Here is a 21,355-nt window from a genome sequence, read left to right as displayed (position 1 = left end):
TTGTAGTGGTGCTTTTTAGCTATGATTTTAAAATAAATGCCACTGTCACCACTCATAATTACTGCAGATTTAATAAATAATTGTTTCATGCAACTGAAATTAAATGAACTTTTTTTTTTTTCCATTTAGAAGAAATCTGAAGACAGGTTTTTCTTGTGCCTTTGTGTGTGATAATCATCATAGTAAGGCAGAAATTTAAACACATAAATTAGGAACGTGCATCATTTGACCGGCATGAGAAAGGAATATCAAGGTTCTTGAGTTTGGAGTGCAAGAGATGCATTTTATTGTATGCTCATTACAATGAGTAACACATTTTGAAATAATAATCCCACATAACGGTGACAATCTTATTTTACAGCGTGTACATCATTTTTACAGCCACATAAAACACAAGTAGTTTCCTAAGGTTTCCCAAAGTTAACTTTCTGAAGGTCGGAAATATATAAAAAAAATTTATTCTCGAGGAACTGATTCTCATCTGGTGCAAAAACAAAGTATGAACATTATCGGAAACACAAAGCCACAATATAGTAGCATGAATGAATTAAAGTTACAATTTATCATGTGAACAGCTGTGTGCAAACATGAAGCAACTTAAAACGTAAGTTTTTAAAAAAGGACACATTATATGTATAACATTTATGAACAGATTTTTTTTTTTTTAAATTATTAAATAGCCCTAGACCAGCTTGTTATATTAAGCGCCATTTTGATTTGCAGCATGCTAACACAAAGCTTTGTTTAAAGGGATGCATATTTCAAATGTATACACTGTAAACTGAAGACCCATGTCTGACCTCTAGTGGCGGCTCACTGTTCTGGTTAAATACTGCATACATAACTTCCATACAGATCGAGAATGCAAGTTTATAGCATGGTATACGTTTCGTATGAATCCTTTAAAAGGTGCCATTTTCGTTTCTATACGGGTTTTTTTTAAAAAAAAAAATTTAACGGCGAGTCAGGGCCACGGACCCCGACTTGCCAGAAACACTGCTTATGAAAGGTTCTCTAGGAATTTCCAACGGCTGACTTCTTTCTATCGTGAGACACTCTCTGAAGGACGGTTGTGAAGGTACGAGAAAAAGAAGAGTGCCCAATCACTGCATCCATCATTTTTTTTAAAAAATATTGGTCAAAAGTTACTTTTAATCATGGTATGTGCCATACTAAACATTCAGCTGTAGTTTCAGGTAAAAAGGGAAATTATGTACATACATGTCTCTGTCCCTAGCACCAAACTTTTGATCTCAGAAACTTAATGCTGTATTTTTGACATGATATCCTGCAATAAAAATAGGTTAGCAGCTCTGAAAGAAAACTTTGGAAATTGCTCATTGGATTTAAACAAATGGAGAAAACAAGGCTTGCTTATGAAATGCTATGATCGCTTTAAAATAAAAAAGGACAGATCTTAAAATTTGACCCATTCTTGAATACTATGTCCCAGCCCAATTTTTTCCTTTTAAAAAATGTAAGGACCACTTGACTGACTTCTATCTAGCTTCACTGTTCAAAACTGCATATGATATATTTGTCCTAGCAAATACTTTGAAAGAACTTCTGTCCCTGGTTTTCATTAATGTGACAAATGGCGTTATTGATAAAGGGCTACGGTAATGATCTTAGTATTTCTTTAGCTTAATAATGTGTAACGCTCTATAACAGAAGACATTCAAGGTCTCTTCCTGCAGCTTCTCAGACATTCATTCATCTCTCTGCGTTTATAGTGCTCTTTAGGTTCTGATAAGCAACAATCATCGGGCTATGAGATACCCAGTCAACCCTAATACTTTTAAGACTTTTAATACAAAGAATGCAAAGTTATGGTTTAAGATCAAGCTTTGAAACCAGGAGAAACAGTTCATGAGAGTTTTCTTCCCCAATTAGCCTATCGCACTGTCTTCCACAGCTCATATGCTACATGAGGGCCTCTTTGTGGTGCCTCATTATGTGCTGATTTTTCTCGGATGGCCTTCGGAACCCCTTTTTGCAATACTCGCACCTGTGAGGGTAGTCTTTTGTGTGTATTGATATGACGTGCCGCTTGAAGCCCGACGCGTCCGTAGTGCTGTATTCGCAATACTGGCATTGATAGACTTTCCTCCCGCTGTGGGTCTTCATGTGCTTCTTCAGTTCCATCTGTTGCCGAAATCCCCTCTTGCATCGCTTGCATTTAAAAGGCAAGTCCTTGGTATGAACGGAGAGGATGTGCCCACTGAGTACAAAAGGATCTGAAGTTTTAAAATCACAGTGCCGACACTGATGTATCTTTTTCCCTTTATGGGTTTCGCTGTGCTTTTTAAGCTCCGAGGGGCGGTGGAACCCCTTTTCGCAAACCTCACACTTGTGAGGGAAGTCTTTCGTGTGGACGGATATGATGTGCCGCTTTAGGTCGCTGGAGTTGGTGCTCTTGTGGTCGCAATGCGGGCACTGATGAGTCTTGTGCCCCTGAAAGAGTTCCGTGTGCTGCTGGAGCTCCTTCTCGTCTGTGAACGCCTGCGGACAGTGTTCGCATTTGAAGGGCAGGTCAGTCCCGTGCTTGGCTTTGATGTGCGTCTTCAGATTGGACTGGTCCGCGCAACGGAAGATGCAGTGCTGGCACTGGTAAGGCTTCTCCCCGGTGTGGGTCCTCATGTGCTTTTTCAGCTCTGAAGGGTGGCGGAACCCTTTCCCACACTCCACACAAACATGGGGAAAGTTCTTGCTGTGAACCGCGAGCAGGTGCCTGTTCAGCAGGCCTTGCTCCGCGGTCTCGTAGTCACAATACTTGCACTTATGCAGTTTAGGTTCTTTGTCCCGTAAGATCAGTTTGTTGGAGCTCAGGGGGCTTGCTTCTCTGTAGCGCCTGGTGTACTCGGTGAATTCGTGCGTTTTGTCACCCTTGTTGATGAGCTTGTGGCTCTCCAGGTGGTTGTGGAAGCTGACTTTTTTGTTAGTTGTAAAGTCACAGTCTGTGCACTGATACTTCTTCTTAATCATGTGATCTGGGTGGTTTTTCATATGCCTTTTCAAGAATCCCCTGGACTTAAATTTTTTTCCACATATGTGACAAGGGTAGACGGTTAAGGGCTGTCCGTCGGGACCTATTATAACAGCTGTTTCAAATAAGCAGAAACAATTATGAAGTAAATTAGATAAAAAACTACTTTGAAGTTAAACAGAATGCAATATTGAATTAAAAGGAAGCAAATCTTTTGACAGCTAACAATGCAAACCTACTCAAAGTAGTAAATATGCTAGTCAATTAAATGAGATTTAATCCCAGGAAAGGTATGTACTAGACTGCAAAAAGCGACAATCAAAATTCTTACAAAAATCGACAATATTCTAAGAGTAAAGTCACTTTTTAAACTATAGTTGTATATAGTTAGTTATACATGTTGCAGATGTAACCAGGAACTCACTCTGCTAAACAATTCAGCACGTCCCCAGTTCTAAACCTTTACTAAGACGATGTATAGTTTACATTTCAGAACTTTTAAAACTTAAAATTTAAAGAATCAAAAGAATCAAGATCTATTAACATTTCAAATCAGCAATTACTTTTTCCAGTTCCTGAAAAACAAATACTACCCTATCTGTCTTCCTTAATCTTTATCGAGTTGATTTTTTATAACTGAGTGATTATTTACACTCTTTTCCCACTCTACAATGGACACATTGTGTTTACTTCCAATATTTGACATAAAGAATTGTTAACTCAACTGGGGCTGTCCATGGAGGATCAAAACAAGTAGGGCAGCAGTCAGAGCATCATGGCCAAAGCCCTATATTTCTGTATGCGCTTGCAACATCAGCGAAGATTGTGATACTATGACCGCCATGTTGCCTGTTTCAACCTGACGTGCAGATGCTGCCGGACTGATTAAACATTCAAGAAAGGATAAATCTCCTGAGTTTCTAATATATTTTTCTACACATTAATAAATATAACTATTTATGATCTAAAAATTAAACATCCTCTATTCAATATGTATTGTATTTTCAATAATAAAGTGATAATTTCTAAATAACTGTGCACATCCACTATAGATATCAGAAGATGCATGTTTTGTTCTTTCATTTGCAACATAATTGGATCATAAATACTCCTAAACAAGCTGTTTAAAAAGCTCAGGTTTGTTCAGCATTCTACTTCTGCTGCTTCCTTGTACTTCCTCCTGTGTTAACTTATCAGGATGACAGCTATTACAGGCTTACCAAGTAAAAGGGTATTACACTGAAATCACTTCTGACTTAAATCCAAAGTCCACCTTGAAACAATATTTTTGTTTGGCCAATAAAATTTATAAAAATTGTCATTTTTAAGTTTTCAAGAACATCTTATCAGGCAAGATGATTAAAAGGCTAGGGAAAGAACGCGAAGGAGGAAAACATGGCTTGTAATCAAGCCACACGTTTAATGGGTTATATCTTCAAAGAGAGGGACAGGGAGTCTCAAAACATGAAAACTAGTTCTTACCCAAAAACAACTGGTGGTAGATTACAACAGGTAGTTTCAAAACTTGCTGGGAAAAAGATACAGCAAGTGATTAAGCGACTGTACAAAGCATAGTAGTCGTTTTTTTGCCAAAAAATTCCCAACGGAAATAGAAGAGTTAATAACATTACAAGCTACATTTAATTGGATAATAACTTATTAGAAGGTTGTTTTACCTGTTTGCCATTGTCGCGCTTCACCTCTCCTCCTTTTCTTGGTCTTCTGCTTGAGCAATCTGTTTGTATTAATGCTATCACAAATTTGCAGATACTGAGTGGTATTACCATTCTTGTTCTCTAATCTTGCATCCAAGTTTGTTCCTGGTATGAAAGATAACATCAACATTTTGCAGATGAGTGCCTTAGAATACCGGATTTAGAAAACTAAAGCTGAAAGCATTTATTAAGCCTTTGGCATAGGATGGGACTCTGCTTCATGATGCCAGAAACCCAGAATCACTTCAAACTTTTCTTTAATGCATCATGTAAAAAGCAATAGTTTATTACGGTTTATATTTACTTTATGTTCTGGGAGTTTTCCCAGCTAAAGAGCAGGAAAATAAATATTTTACTCATATAAAGTTTTGGTCTCATATTTATTACCTGGTATAGTGGTACCAATGGTTGCAACTCTCAATGGTGATATTCGAGTAGCATTTCTATGTATCAATATTCTTTTTTGCTTTTCAAATTTAATTAGGAGTTATTCTAATATACATATACTGCTCTGTACTATATTGTGGAGGGAGCTGTATTTTCACTAAGCATAGAATAATTCTTCATTTTCTCACCTGGTGTTTGACAGTCTTCATATTTCCTGGGAAGTCTTCTATCATCCCCTAGGGAAATAAACAGTTTTGTGATTTAATTCACAAACAGTGGGGATGTGCAAAACCTCTTGTTTTGGGAGCAGAACATTCTAAAGAACGTCATTATGTTCTGCTTCTCTTCTGGAGCATGCTCATCCAGCAGTTTTCTGAAACTAATCCTTGGGAAAAAACACACACAACAGAAGTGATTTCTGGTGTTCTGGATGTAGTCCAACTCTAAAATGGGCCTGTTACAATCCGAAGACATGAGCCCCTCCAATTCAGAAGACTGACCTCTGGAGCACTGCCAGACTGCCCTTGGAATGGTTGACTGAATCATTTGGGTCCAGAAGAGAAACAGATCATTAGGTTTTGCACATAGCTAACAAATAATTTGTGCAATGATACTGTGAAATAGTTGAAAGAGAAAACGAGTAACTGTTTTTACTAATTGCCAAAATTCTTCTTTTGTAAGAACTGTAAAGAGTGCCAAGCAAAAACAAAATATAATCAAATAAAATCTTGTGTTTAGTAACATGGCTTGCTGCCTGTTGCTTCCAAGTAGAATTTACAAACAGGCTTTGGTGTCCAAGAATCCATATTATACTATTAACATTATTTTCTCAGGCAGTCAAAACAGCAGCAATTAGCTTCCAAATATTCAGTTTATACTATCTTAAAAAATACTTGCTATGTAAGCAGAAGTCAGTGCATGAACTAAACAAACCTACCTAGCAACTTCCAGTCTCTCTTTCATAAAATGTATGTGTGTGTGGTCTGTGTGTGTGTATACACCCCCCCCCCCACCAGTTCACTGGTCCACCTAGCCAGTATCACCTATTCTGACAGAGCTTCCAGGGTATCTGACAATATTTTTTCTCCAGCAGTGTCAGCTGAGATTGTTTTTAACTAGACGTCTTAATTAAAATATGCTCTGAATGATGTTGCTCATAAACCACAGATGTATCCATTCCTTGTTTCTTAAGCAAGTCTTCCTCCTCTTTTCATTTCAGTCCTTTATAAGGTTGATTGAGCAAAGGCATATACAGATTAAAGCAGTTACAAAAGGACTAAAGGAAGCAAAAAGAAATTTTAAAAAGACACGGCCTATCCTGCTCAATCCATTAGCACAGTGTTTCTCAACCTTGGCAACTTTAAGATGTGTGGACATCAACTCCCAGAATTCCCCAGCCAGCATGGGGAATTCTGGGAGCTGACGTCCACACATCTTAAAGTTATCAAGGTTGAGAAACACTACATTAGCATGTTGTTGTGGCAGGGAAGACTGAAGAGCTGGTTATTTAATAGGCAATATTCTGCATTCCTCTTTATTTATATGATCTTGTAATTACAGCAGATAAGGTCAGTTGCTTTTATTATTTTATATGAAAAGAGAAAAGAGGAAGTCCAAGGAATCAAAAGAAATTGGGAAATAAATCACTGTCTGAAGTTATATTTTGTATGCGTTATAATATGCGTAGTTGAAGCAAAAGTAGTGTCCAGTTCTAATACCAAGTAGTGAACTGGAAGATATCATTTCAGAAATCTTCTCTCAGTCACCAAGAGTCAAGTTTGGCTTGAAGGAGACTTGACTTTAGGCAGAAAGAGATGAGCAAACTCTATGAGATGAGCAAGGCTACAGAGGTAGGAACTCGAGTGAGGAGAAGGGACTATCATAAAAAGAATCTAGCGTCCTACCATAAGCAGCAGCCCATGCAACTGGAACAAAAGTTTTATTCACACCAGAGTCTTCAAGCTGTGCATCAGGAAGTGATGTTGCTTCCTCTTCACCAACAATTACCTCCATGTAAACTTCATCTGCTATTTCAGCACAGCCTAGATTTGATTTTAAAGGAGGCTAAATTAATGATTCTATTTATGCAACTAATTCATCCTTGCTCAATTATCTACTAAACCTACTATCTAGATCTGTATGCAATAAGCCACAATACAAAATTGTTCTGAATCAAATTCTCCTCTACTCTATTACTGTATTAAGGCTTCTGTTCTATGCATATTTGCTAAAAAAAAAAAGAAAAAAAGAAAAAAAAAAGAACCAAAAAATGCTTTTAAACAAATCTGCTTAAAATTATAAAACTGGTTTTATATTGAGGAGAAACTAAGTGTAATTTTTAAGTAGAAAAGCACTTTAATAAAGTGATTTTTTAAATTAACTCACAATCCTATAATATAGTTAAATTACACAGTTTTAAAAATACAGTTATTTATATAGCACTTAGAATGTTCAAATCCGTTCCTATATATTATCTAATCTACGCTTTACAATATTGTAATGTAAGTCAATAAATTTGGCTGTTGATTAGCTTATCTATCTAGTAAGTACATGGCTAAAGTAAAATCTGAAACAGAAACAGTCATTAGGCTTAGATATTTAATTTTAAAAATGGGTGATAATTTTTTAAAAAGGAAATGAAAGTACAGAGACAATGCTTTTAGGTATCTTGGTGATTGTTTTATGTTATCTTGATTCTCACTGGTCTCAACATATTTTAAATACTGAATAGGCAAGTAAAATTTTATGCAATCCAGAATAACTATTAAGTCAGTAACTACTGACATTTAGACATTAACACAGCTTTAGGTAAATTAGAAAAGCAAAATTTAAAAATTTTTGAATACCAGCAACTGATGAAGCATTCATAAAAGTATTAACAATGGTACACAGGGAACTACATACTTGTTTTCAGACATTTCACAAAATGCATCTGGGATTGCCAACATTTCCATACAAATTCAAGAAACACATTATTTTCTGCTATTCAGATGTGCAAAGCAGACCAAAGTCAATGATGAGGCAACATAATACTAGACCACAGCTTTGTCAAAATGGTTTTTGCAGTTGCTTGGATTAAAGTTTGAAGAGAAGAGCACATGACTCTTTCTACATGCAAAATGTGTGACTTGAGTAATTACAGAGGTGGGAGAGAGGAGGAAGCTTGTTAATTTCTATCTTCTGAAACTTAGAACAATCATTTAATAATTCAGAGATAAAATCCAACCGAGTTTACGATTCTTAGAGAAATCACAAAATTATTTGCTTAATAATATAAAAAAAAGTTTGTCCTTACTAATATCTTCATCCTCTTGGGAGGAATCCTTAACAGCCATATAAACCATTTTCTCGCGCTGGACTCTGCCAACGCTGCCTTGCTCTAGAACTCCAGTTACAGAGTGTCCATTGTGAAAGTCACTCTCTGTTACAATCTCTGTTCCACCTTGAATGGAAGAAATACTTTTCACTTGATAGACTTTTAATAGAAAGAGTAAAATGTTACTATTTTACTTCTGTGTTTGGGGTATAACAGCAATCAACACATTTTTTAGGTCGGGTAGATAACATACCAAGATAATCTCAATCTATAAGTAGTATGACAAATTAAAAATAGCCTTACAAGCCTTGGAAAGAGTTAAGGCTCTAGAGAAGTGCATGAGATGCTGGGGAAGGTGGGGTGGGGAGAATAGGACATTTCATATAGTCTGAGACCGATGGGCACAACTGCTATGCTTTGGTTTGATTTAGAGTCCATTTACTTTAAATTGCCTTGACGGAAGCTTTAATTTAACTGGAATAATTATAAAGAAAGATTTACTTTATAAAGGTTGGCAGACAGATTTTATTTAACATTTATGGACTGATTCACGAATGTAAGTTTAAGATACATACCTATTTCAACATCATCCTCAGCTTCGGCTTTAAATATGTAAACTTTAATAACTTCAGAACCAAACCCATCATCTTTAGATACGTCACCATGTGAAACCTCAGTGCTGATTTTTAGAGGAGTGTTTCCAATATGGTCTAATTTTTCCCCAACATCATCCACTAAAAAAATAAATAAATAAGAACTGCAGTTAAGTTTGAAGTAGAATGTGAAGCAAAACAATATTGTCCAAGAATCTTAGCTCATTTATGCAAATACCAACATGACTGCATTAGAAGCTGGCATGCACACCAATCGCTCTGTACTTGTTTAGTTTCTGAAGATTGCGCATGGTATACATGTATTCATTGTAACTTGTTAATTTATTATTTTAGTAAATCAAAATAATTAATTTCACCACCAGAAGGAATCAGCAAGTGCACTGTTGAAATATATCTTTAATATCATAATGTCTGATTAAGCAATTAAATAAGGCGTGGGTATTTTGCATTTTTATGGTTCTTTTTTTCATTTTAGAACATATGATATGAGAAGTGAGACACCCCGTTATCATTTTTTTATAAAAAGGAAATTCATCTTGGTTTGATCTTTGAAAGACCTTCAAAATTTCAAATAAAGTATTAGTATTTATTCACACAGATATAGCTTCCTTTCCAAAATACGGTACTCTACAAGATGACGTAGAACAGTGAAACTGTGAGCGAACTGCATTAGAAGCCCTTGGACAGGTCTATTTTCATTAGGGGGTCAGAAAGCAATTATTTACTCAATCCCTTCAACACTCCTTTCTTGCGGGGAAATCCTTCCCCTCCCCTTAATCAGTTAGGTTTATGTCAAGCTAATTTTAATTATGGACAGGGATATTTACAGTTCTTTCTTAATCAAAGTATGTTAATCAATTTCAAATACTGTCTCTTGTTTCGGAATGATCCAGAAATAAAGCTGAAGGTACTGAAGTAAACTGCTTGGGGTGGGGTGGGGTGGGGGAGTAAGAGTATGTTGAGACTGGAGAAAGGAAGCATTTACAGGGTCTGCTCTTTTTTTGACATTGTTTTAGACTTTCTTCTATGCTCACCATCAACCTTAGAGCTTCCTTTTAGCACTATTAACAGTACCACAGGGCCTGTATGATTTATCTTAAGCAAATTGAGTATAATTGACTTTGCTGGAAGCTGGAAAAGAGTTGTTTTGCAAGGCTGCACTTCCATGCAATAGTCAGCTAAAAGCTGAGCCCCTTTCTAGGTGTTAGTTCTTTCAGGGAAGCAAGCAAAAAATCATATATAATTTCTTGCTTTTATATACACAAACAATACATGAATACAACAGTGCTTTGCTTTGTGTGTGCCCATATTGCCTGTGCTAGATGTCATTTAATGATACCTGCTAAAACTGCTGCAGTTTTTGGTGTCACTGATGAACTTGTATTTCAGAAGTCTGTGAACTGGTCAGAACAATGCTGGAGCTACTGAAAACAGAACTAAATAGAAATAAAAAAGCTAATCACTTAACTTTTTAGAAAGATTTATCAGTACTGCTACTGTTAACCATTGCAAAATTAAACGTATATGACTGAACTCAGTGTTGCTGGTGTTTTTTAATGAATTAAAAAAAACCCTAATAAAATTCAACTCATTTGGCCCGTGTAATCTACGTATCTGAATTTGCAAAGGCCATCACATAGAGGACAATGGATCTTTCCTCCTCCCTAGCAGATCACAGACAGACAACATTAAGAACACAAATAGCTTGCATGCTGAAATTGTAGGGAAATGCTGAACTGGTAGATTTACACACAGATGATACACCCGTTATTTTAATAGGAGGGCTAACTCACAAGTGGGCTAGGAGCAGCATTGCCTTCGGGACAGTTCCTCCAAAATGTGCCAATAACTGCTGACAGAAGGGATGGTTTATGCTACCAGCACAGAGAAGGGAGTCCTTTCAAACGCTTCTCTGTCTTTTGAAAGCTCAGTGTGGTTTTTCTGAGGCTCTCGCTGACTTTCTGTCAAGTGGATGCACACAGAGAGAAGGCATTCCTGCCAGGTTAGCGGGCATAAATGTCTTCCCTGCATTCACATCCATACTCAGAAGAGCGGGGCAGGTCACACCAAATTCCACAGTGAAGTAGCCATCACAAAGTTTCAAGTAGTCCTTTGTGAAGCACCCCTCCAAAATGCTTAAGCCTGGATCGCTACAAAAAAAGTGTTCTTTTTCTGGAGTAACTTCTTGCCTTTGAAAGGTTACGTTTTTTTCCCTTTAAAAATATGAGTTCAGAGAAAGATGTAAAAAGTTGCAACAATTCTATGTATAATGTAAACTTTCCGCTAGCTAACAAAAGATTCCAGGCCAAACAGTGAAGCACCTATTAGATTCAACAAAGTGAAGATGTAGTAAAAAAGAAATGAGAAAGAGAAATAACATACACAAACATATGTCATTTGAGAAGGTAATGGAAGTGACTTCTCTACTGTATTGTGATAGTTCCCTTTTTCCAGGGTTTCAGTTGATTTTTCCATGTACACTGTTTGAAGAATAATAAACTAATTGTGCAAATTCATAGCCACTGCTTTAATTTCATTCATAAAAATAACAGACAAAGAACAAGGTTCTTTTTAAGATTTTTAAGATATGCCAATGACCATAAAACACTAAAATAAAGTTTTCGGACTCCTGGTATATAATTTATGAGCAGGTTTGTTGCTGCACCATTGCCTAATCACTCCAATTTGTTTCTCCTGCGAAGAGGAACAGTTAAATTTACCAGAAATTGAAAAGGATGGGAAAGATTAACATTAACATTATGACTTCATCTGAATTCCAGCTTACCATTATTTTGACAAGTCAAGATTCATACACTAATTATAAACCCTAGTTTCAAATGTTGGCTTATTAAAAAGAATAATCCTTATGTTAACAAAGACCCTGAAAAATTCCAACCAAAATAAAAACTCTGGCTATAACATATGTTAATATAAACTGCAGTATTTAAGACATGAGGAAAGTCTTACCTCTTAAAATATATTTTTCCAAAACTTATATGTTAAATATCATTAATATCATGCCTTAAAGGCAGCAGCAGAAATACTGCAATGGATAATATAAAACTTCAAGACTTCAGAGGGGCATTGCACTGAACAATACTTGCTAAATAAAATTCTTTAACACTGAAAGTTCTCAATATAACAGAAACATAATGCTAAGATGATTTAACAAAATGCAATGATTTCAACTTTATTTTAGTTATGGCTCACTTTTATAACTATAAAACTATATATTTCACAGTCTCTGATCACTGCTGAAAGTTTACTTTTTATAAAGTATGCATCTAACCCATATGGCTACAGGGAAATGTTGAAAAAATACTGGAATAAATGCTATAGTACTGGGGAAAAAGCTGCAAATAAAAATGGTTATAAATCATTATAAACATATTGTATTTGTCAATAATGCTTTAACATATGAATATTGCAGTGGTGCCCTGTACCTTTAATCTCCAGCTTGATATCTGTTAAATGTAAGTTAACTGCATATTTTTTATTTATTTTTTACTTTTTAACATTTATGCACCATTTATTCAAGGGACTCCAGAATTAAATGCATACAAGCTAGATTGCACCCACAACTCATACATCAATGCATTTTCCTACCTCAATTTAACAACTTTCTGTTCATGAAAAAATAAAAGACAATTTACAGACTTTAACGTAAGAATTGTAAACCTACTGTAAAAAAAAGAATTGTTTAACTCCACATTCATTCTTACCAAAAATTTCAAATTATAATTCCAGAGTATTACTTTCTGACCACACATAAAACCTAGCAAAACGGGGGGGGGGGGGGGGGACACAATTATTTAAAGCTTCTTTCCTTATGTCATTGATGATCTATTAATTTGTTTACAACCCAGGGACTTGTAAGGACTAATCTTCTACAGAAATATTTATGTAGGAAAGAATATCTATTGACAAAGAAAAATTATAAGGAAGTCTTAACCACCTCTAACTTACCTTTCTTAGCTGTTTCCAGGTGTGAGATGTTCAGATTCATCGTGGATTGCCAGCTCCCAATTCATGTGATGTCTCAGCATGCACTATGCTGGTGATATCACACCCACCATAGAAACCATGAGATACATGCCATAATTTACAGCTGTGCAATTTTTTTTGTTTTTAAAAAATCTGACTTTCCTTACTGCTCTCTCAGAAGGGAACAGAATAGGATTGTACTTATAGTTGTAGCAGACTACGCAATGCTGTATTGCAGGGGTGAATAACTTTTGGCCAACGTGTCAAATGTAGTCCAACCGGTCGTTTTATGGCCCATTTCCAAGCTGCGGTCTATGTGGCCGTAAACCACATTGTAACTCTACGCACTGGACGGGTAGCAAGATACTCCACCACCTTGCCATACTCTTATACTGGCACGATTGAAGGCAGCGGAATCCAATTGGGTGAAGGCAAGACCAGACGGTCAGCGAAGGGAAATGGCTCAGTGCCGAGAAAAAGTTGCCCACCCCTGCTATACTGTAACCGATTCTTAAAAGGAGGTGGCGGTGGAATATTACCTTATCCCTAAAGGACAGCTCCAGTGTGGCTCTGTAGTGGGTATAGGATCACCAGCATGTGCATGCAGTACCATCCTATGGCTCAAAAGCTAGCAATCCACTGTGGGGGTCTGAACATCACAAACCTGAAAAACAAAAACAAAGGAGGGTGTTTTATTCTTTGTGTGGCAAATTTTTCTTGTACACTCTTTCTGAATTCCCGTCACTGGCCGCTATAAACACTAGACCGTAAAACTGCAGAACTGCAGAGTTGGGAGGGACCCCCGAGATCGTCTAGTCCAACCCTTTAGGTAAGAGTTTTAAAAATGTAGCCTTTTAAATATGGGCCTCTCTTTTCAAATAAATAAATAAATAAATAAATAAATAAATATCAGGAAAATATTCTATTTACTGTAAAATCAATCAGATTTGTCATGTTACAATTGTGAAGATTTCTCACTGTTTCATGTCTGTGCGTAATGTTATATCCTTACCATGAACTCTTTTGATTGAAGGTGAAAAGAAATCTTCATCATTATGACAAATTAAGTATTTACAGCACTTCACTTTTAGGAAAAAAGTAACTTCTATGAAATATGTAAAATATATATTTCTATAAAATACTAGGTAATTAAACATGTATTGTCGATAGGCTGTGCTTATGCAGAATGAAATATTTTGCTGGAAAAGTTCTCAATTTGTCACAATTATCATTCTTTAATACAGAAATATATTCGTTTGTAGATCGTATTTAACCCTAAAATGGTTAAGCAATAACATGGTTATTTAGTGCTTCCCACATGCCCACTAGCTCCTCCTGAGAGCAGAGAAGGCAGATACAACTTCCAAATCATTCATCTATAGTTTTGGCAGTAATTAAGCAGATATGACAATTAAAAACCTGAAGAATGATACTGTATTACAACACAGGCTAGTTTATTTTCTAAATTTCTTTGGCATATTATTGACCATTATGTTGATCTAATCATTCTGAAGGTAGAAACAGCTTCATAAATGAAGAAGTCACAGTAATATGTTTGATACTTATTTGAAAGAAAATTCCAAAGTAGTTTCTCAATTTTCATTCTTTTTAATAAAACCTAAGTAGCTAAACTTTATTTTTTTAAATACCTGAATCATAATGAAAATGTTTATGAATAGGCTTGTATTAGGTACCAACTATTCATTTCCTTGTGGTCTACTAACAAATCTCTGGACGTGGGTGTCACTACCTTGAATGAGTAAGCTTGTGACCTGGGGGTCCTTCTGGACTAACCCTCCTAGTAGAACAGCACATGCTGACTAAAGCTGGGGGGGTGGGGGGACTATGAACAGATTTGTGTGGTATCCGGTTGCAGCCCTTCCTGGAGCAGGAGGACCTTGCTACAGTGATTGATGCCCTCATCACCACCTATTTAGACTGCAGCAACGTGCTGTGTGTGGGGCTGTCTTTGAAGATCACTAAGAGGCTGTAGGTGGTTCAGAGAGGAGTGGTCAGTGTGCTAATCACCTTTTGCCAGTGGGAATACATTATACCGGTGATGTGGACCCTATGCTGGTTATGGATAGGCTTCCGGGTGCAATTTAAAGTACTGGTGCTAACCTATAAAGCTGTATGTGGTTTGGCATCAGGTTATCAGCAGGACCCCATTCTCACATTGGAATCGGCCTACCCAATTTGATCTACCAGGGAGAAACTACTAGTTTTTTCCCACTTTGGGGGAGGGGCTTTTCTATGGCAGCACTGATCATCTGGAATGTCCTCCCAGTGAACATCTGGTTGGCTCCCACTCTGGTTGCCTTCCAGGAGCAGCTCAAAACTAAGCTCTTCTAGAGGGCATTTGGGCCATGATACCATATTTATTTAATTTTACTCGGTGTTTTTAATTGGCTTGCAGACCATTTACTTGTGTATTTTTATTACATATTGTTTATTGTGTATTTTATTTTGAAAACCATGGAGAGTCCTTTGGGATTGCAGCAGTCTATAAATTGATAAATAAATAAAAACTAAAATAAACAGGCAACAGACTGCTAAATAAATGCATTTAACTTGAAACCAGAAGCAGATGGTACCTACTTAGCAGCAACATGAGATGAACATTCTTTTCCTAACATTTTCTTGGCATATTTAAAAAGAAATGATTTCCATGTTGATTTTAATCATGATAAAGAGATTTGATGCACCTCTTTTCTCATCCTTCTTTCCTCCTGGCCTCCATGACCCTCTTCTTCCCTTTTTAGCATTAAGCATATTTAGCTATTTTAATATCAACTACAGTTATTTTTACAGCCATATGAAATTACTTTTAACCATAGTTTTTAAGTTAATTGGAATTAATACTCATCTTAACATACTTGTAAACTATAGTTAAGGGTTGAAAAGGAGGAATTCAAGTGGAAGCTAATAAAAGCAATCAGCCCAGGGAAGAGCTACACCCATTATTCTCAGCTGAGACAATGTATGCATGCTGAAGGTTAGAATTGTTTTAGCCTAAACATTTCCAGTTTCCTCCACATTTTTTTTTACCCTGAAGTTTCTTTTAACTCATTTATAATGTCTTCCTTAATATGAAACAACAAAACACAGTACTTTTATACAATTACATCTCTAATCGTTAAATCACTTCTAGTCTGAGTAGATAATTTCATATATACCTTTACTTCACTTACAAGATATCATTAAATAGTCTTCAGATGTGCTCTTGCCATCATCATCATCTTCAGTCTTGATAGTAACAGTGGAACCAGGAACAGTGCCAGCTGCCTGAATCACAGTTTCGGTATCCGAATTCGTCACAAGAACTTCTTCTGATACCATTGTGGGAGAATCGGGTCCCGATACAGAATCTTGTACCACGTGTTCCAAATGTCCATCAGGACCCGTAACAAGATCAGCCACAAAAACTTGATCGGGTACTCTAACAGTTTCTGTTATTAAATCTGAAGTTAAAACATGATCACTAGTATCTAATGCTTCTTCAATAGCAACATCTGCTTCCAATACAGATTCAGGAACAATCACTCCTTCTGTAACAACGTCAGTTTCAGTTATGATATCAGGTCCTTGGACAACTTCAGCTGCTAAGCCATGATCAAGTGTTATCCCATCATCTGTGACAACATCTGAAACTAGTACAGCTTCAGGGACTGACACAACAATATGATCTCCATCAATATGAGCAGTACCAGCCATTCCAGCCACTATGAAACAATAATGAATGAGGAAGCATATTAATACTTGTTTGGTATTCTATAATAATACATTCCTAAGGAATAAAGCTAATGAATAGAGTTATCAGAAGTACTCTCCAGCCTTCTAGTATATTTATCATTAACTTTAAAAAGATGCAATAACAGAATTCTGCAGCTGGATGGAAATATGCACGTAAGTGTTGGGACCCAATTAGTCCACCAGGAAATACCAGGTCTGTAGGCTGGACTGAGAATTTTAAATATTCAGGTTAGCTACCTTCTAGTACCAAATGTGGTATATTCCAATTCAACTGATTTCAGAAATTTAATACAGTGGTATTATTTAAAATAATTATTTTGTCACCTTATTGTCAAATTCAGAACAAGGATTTCTTTAATGGGCACTATATATCCTCCACACCCGGATGTGGCTTTGCTTGTAACTGATTGAAGCATGCAGCTAACCACAGTGCAGCATAGGAAAGGTAGCAGGAAGTGAGCCCCGTAAGCCTGCCCCAAAATAACCTAAATTCCTATTCCCCATCCCAGTTTTGGCACTCATGTTGCAGATTATTCATTTGCGACACAATGCAACTAATAAGTAAATACTTTAGCTAATAATAATTTTGTGTGAGTATGGTATTGCTTTTACCAAAATCCTGCATAATCATAGTGTGGGGCATTTTGGATTCCTGGGTCTGCAAACCAAGACTTCCACCACCTGGATCCATAATCATCGAGGCTCATTCACAAACTGAAAAGAAAATTATACAGAAATTACTATTTGCATTAATATCACATAAAATGTCTTATTAAATTGTTCTGTGAAAATTCAGGGCAAACACATAGCAGGAACATAATGTTCTCCATAGTTACCAAAATCCTAAATCAGGAGTGAAAATTAGCAGAGCAATTAAAGGATATGACAATAGATCCAGCTGCTATTTAAATTAAATTATTTGCAAATTATGTAATTAATTTTATACAAGATATTTATTAATATGCTGTGAAATGTTTCATAATTAAATCCTAAAAATAAACTCACTTTATTCAATGGGTCTTACTTCCAGGTAAGTGAACATAAGAATGAAGTCTAAAACAAGGTAACACACTGACATTTCTGCACATTTTGAAGATTTTTAGGTAACAATTGTTACCTACATTTTATTGTTATTCACATTGACAAATCCAACCTAAATTTCTGTGTTTTTTTTTCAGAACATAACAACCAAAGGCCTGTTTTTATTATTCAGGCCTACTGGCAAATATAGGGATCTACTACTTGGGCCTCGTGACTATTTGTGCCAAAGTTGTTCTGTATGTCCAGGTAAACAGTGGTATATAAAGATAAATCTTTGTACAGTTAAACTTCTTAAGATAAGCTTTGCAATATTCACATTTATAACTGTGATCACCCAAAGGCTGGTGATATATATTAGCATGCTTGAATGAAGCCAATTTCTAATAAACAGTTTTGAAGAAAAGGTGCAGCACATACCTTACCACTATCAACTCAAGCTTTTATCTTATGCGGTGAGCTTACCTGAGATGCAAAACTTTGGCATACTTACATAAATTACATACAACTAACATCTACATATGGGCTATAGTGTATAGTTTTGCCTAAGCAGCTTTAACTTATCATAAGTGCTTATACTCTATCTTGCTGTACATACTAATTTCCTCCTGAATCTTCCAAAGCATGTTCATGGTTAACTGCAGAAGCGTGGATTGTTCTGTTAATCTAGGATAGCTCAGCACTGCACCAATAGGAGTGAGAGTCTGGAGGACTGGATTATTCATCAAATCAAAGCAAGAATCCTTGAACTGTAGGTATGCTGTTTTCTTTGGGCCAAAAATGCATGGGGACTCACTCTAGTCTTAATCTTCACTGAACATGCATAAAAATCCAGTTAGGAATATACATTTGTTACTGATGTTCACAGCCAGAATAGGCAAAATTTCTCTCCACATCAAGATATTAAAATTCTACAAAAGGACATAATTAACTGAAAGAAGGCACAAACTTCTGAAAAGTATATGGAGTGCCTAGCTGGGTGAGACAGCACCCCCACAGTTAAAGTGGTACAGCTCTGAGACATCCAATGGCTTTTTGAAAGGACGTTTGCATCTGTGATTGTTTTCTGGCTCTATCCGTATTACCACTGCAGAGTTTCAGAAAAAGGAGTAACTAGGTAAGGCTGCCCAATTCGCCAGTTGGTCGGGTCTGAGCAGCACGGACTTGCTCCGCGGAGCCTCTTCGCCCACTGCTGATTAACAGCGCTGCATCCTAAACCATCGCTCCAAATTTTATAATGGGGGGGGGAGTGTGAATGCTCCAAAACGTACCCTCGAACATAAGTGACACCATTTTGCGCAACTACATTCCTGCCTCCCGGTGGGTCCCCCATTAAGGACTTATCCCCCCCCCCCGGGGAAACGCAAGCAACGCCTGCCTTGCAGCTACCATCCTAGCTCGCTTGCTTTGCCGTTTAAAGCAGCCCTCCTGGCTTCCCGGGGGAAGGCGCTGCAGGAGGGGAGGCGGAGGGCTTCCACGCCGCCCCGGGTTGGTAAAAGGCACATTTCCTCGGGTAGAAAACGGGGCCGGGGAAGTCTTAAGCGATGCGGGGGTTCCACGGGGCGGCGAGAGGGTTGCTCCCCCCTGCGAAGCGACCGAGCAGCCGGCGGACGGCCACCCGCGGGAAGCCCGCGCCGAACGTGCGGCTGGGATCGCACGGGCTGGCTTGTTTCGGAGGGGGGGCGCGGTACAAAGAGCATTCGGGGCCGCGCGTGCGTGGAGCGGGCGGGCTGCCCCCGCGCTCCCCCCACCCTTCGCGCCCGCGAGCCCCCCCGCCCCGCGAGGGCGCGCGCGCGCGGCGGAGAGGGGGCGAGAGCGCGCGCAAGCTGCACGCCACCCTCCTCTTCCTCTCGCTTCCAATCAGCGCCCGTGATGAGCAAACAAAAAAGCGGCGCTTTGCAGCCCGAGTCGGGCAAAAGGGGTGGGGTTGTACCCATCCTTCCCCGGGGCGGTGTGGCGCGGCCGAGGGAGGGCAGGGAACCAGGCGGCTCGCGGGGGCCGGAGCCAGACGGGCGCTCCCCGGGAAGCGGCGGCGGCAGCGGCGGCGGCTCGGTTCCCCTCCCGCTTGGAGGCGGCGGCAGCAACAGCGGCGGCGGCAGCGCTGCGGGGCGGCCCGGGCGGGTCTCCCGCTGCGGCTCTCCCCACGCGCCCCTCCGGAGGCCGTCGGCGGGGTGGCCGGGGGCTCGGGCGGGGGCGCGCTGGCGCGGGGGGGGCTTCCTCGGAGCCGTCTCCGGGAGAGGCGGGGCGGCGGGGGCGGCGGGAGCGGGGAGAGGCGCCGGCAGGGGGGGCAGCGGCCGATTTCCGCCGCCATCTTGCGCGCCGCCATTTTCTGGCCGGCTCTCGCGCCCGGGCCGGCCACGGCGGCGGCGGCGGCGGCGCCTCCAGCCGCTGGCGGGGGTGCGGGCGGTGCTCGGGCTGAGGTAAAACTAATTCCGTGGTTGCAGCGGGGAAAGGAGGCGTCCGCGACGGATGTCTGGAGTAGGCCTCGGGGCGCGGCCTGGGCCGGGGCCTAAGCGGCCTGGCGCCCGTCCCTCCCGCCGCCGCCGCGCCGTCCCGCCTTGCTGAGGCGCTTCCTTTGGCTTCTCGCGTCGCCGCGACCGGCGGCTGGGCGCCCCAATTCCCCCCACCTCCTCACCTTCGCCGGGCGGGCTCGGGCCCGAGCGGGGGTGGAGGCCGGAGGACGCTCGGCCGCCTCGGCTGCCAGTTTTCGGGGCCTGGCATTCGAGGTCCGCCAGGTCCGAGGCCTGCACCAATCACAGGCTCGGGCTAGGAAACGGCAGGCGGGCGGGAGCGCGCGCGGCCTTCTCTCTCGCCCGCGCGCGCTCCCTTCCCCCCTCCCTCCCTCTCCCCCCTGCGCCGTCCTCGTGAACAGCCGCGGCTGGAACACGTCACCCGGACGCGTCGTCCTGTGGGTTGCCAGCCCCCCTTTCCCTTGTGGGAGCATGCGCGCGGAGGCGAATGAAGCTCAGCGGGGCCGGCATCTTGCCCTGAGTTGAAGGGAGGGGCGGGGGCAGATGGAGAGCGGGCGAACAAAGGCCAGGAGCGAAGGGGACCCGACTGGAGGCAAAGGAGAGAGGGCGACGCACGAGAAACCAACCAACGGGCGATTCTGTGGGTATCGTCTCACGCCAAGGACATCCCCGGAGGTGGGAGGGCATGCTTCAGAAATGCGCAGGAAAACTAGGGGTTGAAATTCTGCAATGATCTTTCCTCTAGTTTAGAGTTATGTTTCTAAAGGCAGCGACCGAAGTCCAAGTTTGAAACTAACAATTAGGTTTTTTTCCCTTACCCTAACAGGGAACGAGCACAAATCTCGATCGGATTATTATTGCAATAAAATACAATAAAACGCTACTTTTCTTCTAGGCAGGGCTATTCTTTAAGCTGCTGAGTGTCAGTCCTATTTCTCTTGAGCAACGCAGGCATACATTTGCCTTGGTTTCTTTTACCGATAAATATTTATAGTACATAATATATTATGGGGTGTGTGTGTGTGTGTGATTATACCAATATAACCCACAAATTAAAACGGCCAACATTTTAAACGGGGCTTTAAAAAAGA

At 39.7% G+C, this 21,355-nt stretch overlaps 1 protein-coding gene across 2 annotated transcripts; it reads right to left on the bottom strand.

The window, feature by feature from the left end:
• Positions 1 to 262: 262 nt before the first annotated feature.
• Positions 263 to 20,616, bottom strand: ZNF711 (ZFX family zinc finger ZNF711). Of its 2 annotated transcripts, none has more exons than XM_088151500.1 (9): positions 20,429 to 20,616; positions 17,368 to 17,469; positions 16,194 to 16,724; positions 8,980 to 9,138; positions 8,384 to 8,530; positions 6,993 to 7,130; positions 5,277 to 5,324; positions 4,663 to 4,806; positions 263 to 3,101 (listed from the first exon to the last, which is right to left on the bottom strand). In XM_088151500.1, exons 2-9 carry the CDS (start codon positions 17,450 to 17,452, stop codon positions 1,924 to 1,926), a joined length of 2,430 nt encoding a protein of 809 aa, XP_088007626.1. In that variant the 5' UTR covers positions 17,453 to 17,469; positions 20,429 to 20,616; the 3' UTR covers positions 263 to 1,923. The 2 variants fall into 2 exon arrangements, with proteins under 2 accessions (XP_088007626.1, XP_088007627.1); XM_088151501.1 differs by lacking the exon at positions 20,429 to 20,616 and adding an exon at positions 18,392 to 19,534.
• Between the last annotated feature and the right edge of the window lie 739 nt (positions 20,617 to 21,355).

This window comes from Python bivittatus, unplaced genomic scaffold, assembly GCF_059951505.1.
Source record: "Python bivittatus isolate LINGU-HERP-01145 unplaced genomic scaffold, Pbiv_v1 ctg000670_np1212, whole genome shotgun sequence".
In the NCBI taxonomy this organism is placed as follows: Eukaryota; Metazoa; Chordata; class Lepidosauria; order Squamata; family Pythonidae; genus Python; species Python bivittatus.
This window is presented reverse-complemented; position numbering and strand designations above follow the sequence as displayed.

Coding starts and splice junctions, on each gene's coding strand:
- ZNF711 (XM_088151500.1), bottom strand. CDS start 17,452: ATGATTATGGATCCAGGTGGTGGAAGTCTTGGTTTGCAGACCCAGGAA. Junction 5,325..6,992: donor TGCATGGGCTGCTGCTTATG/GTAGGACGCTAG, acceptor TTATTTCCCTAG/GGGATGATAGAAGACTTCCC. Junction 3,102..4,662: donor AGCGCGACAATGGCAAACAG/GTAAAACAACCT, acceptor TATTTGAAACAG/CTGTTATAATAGGTCCCGAC.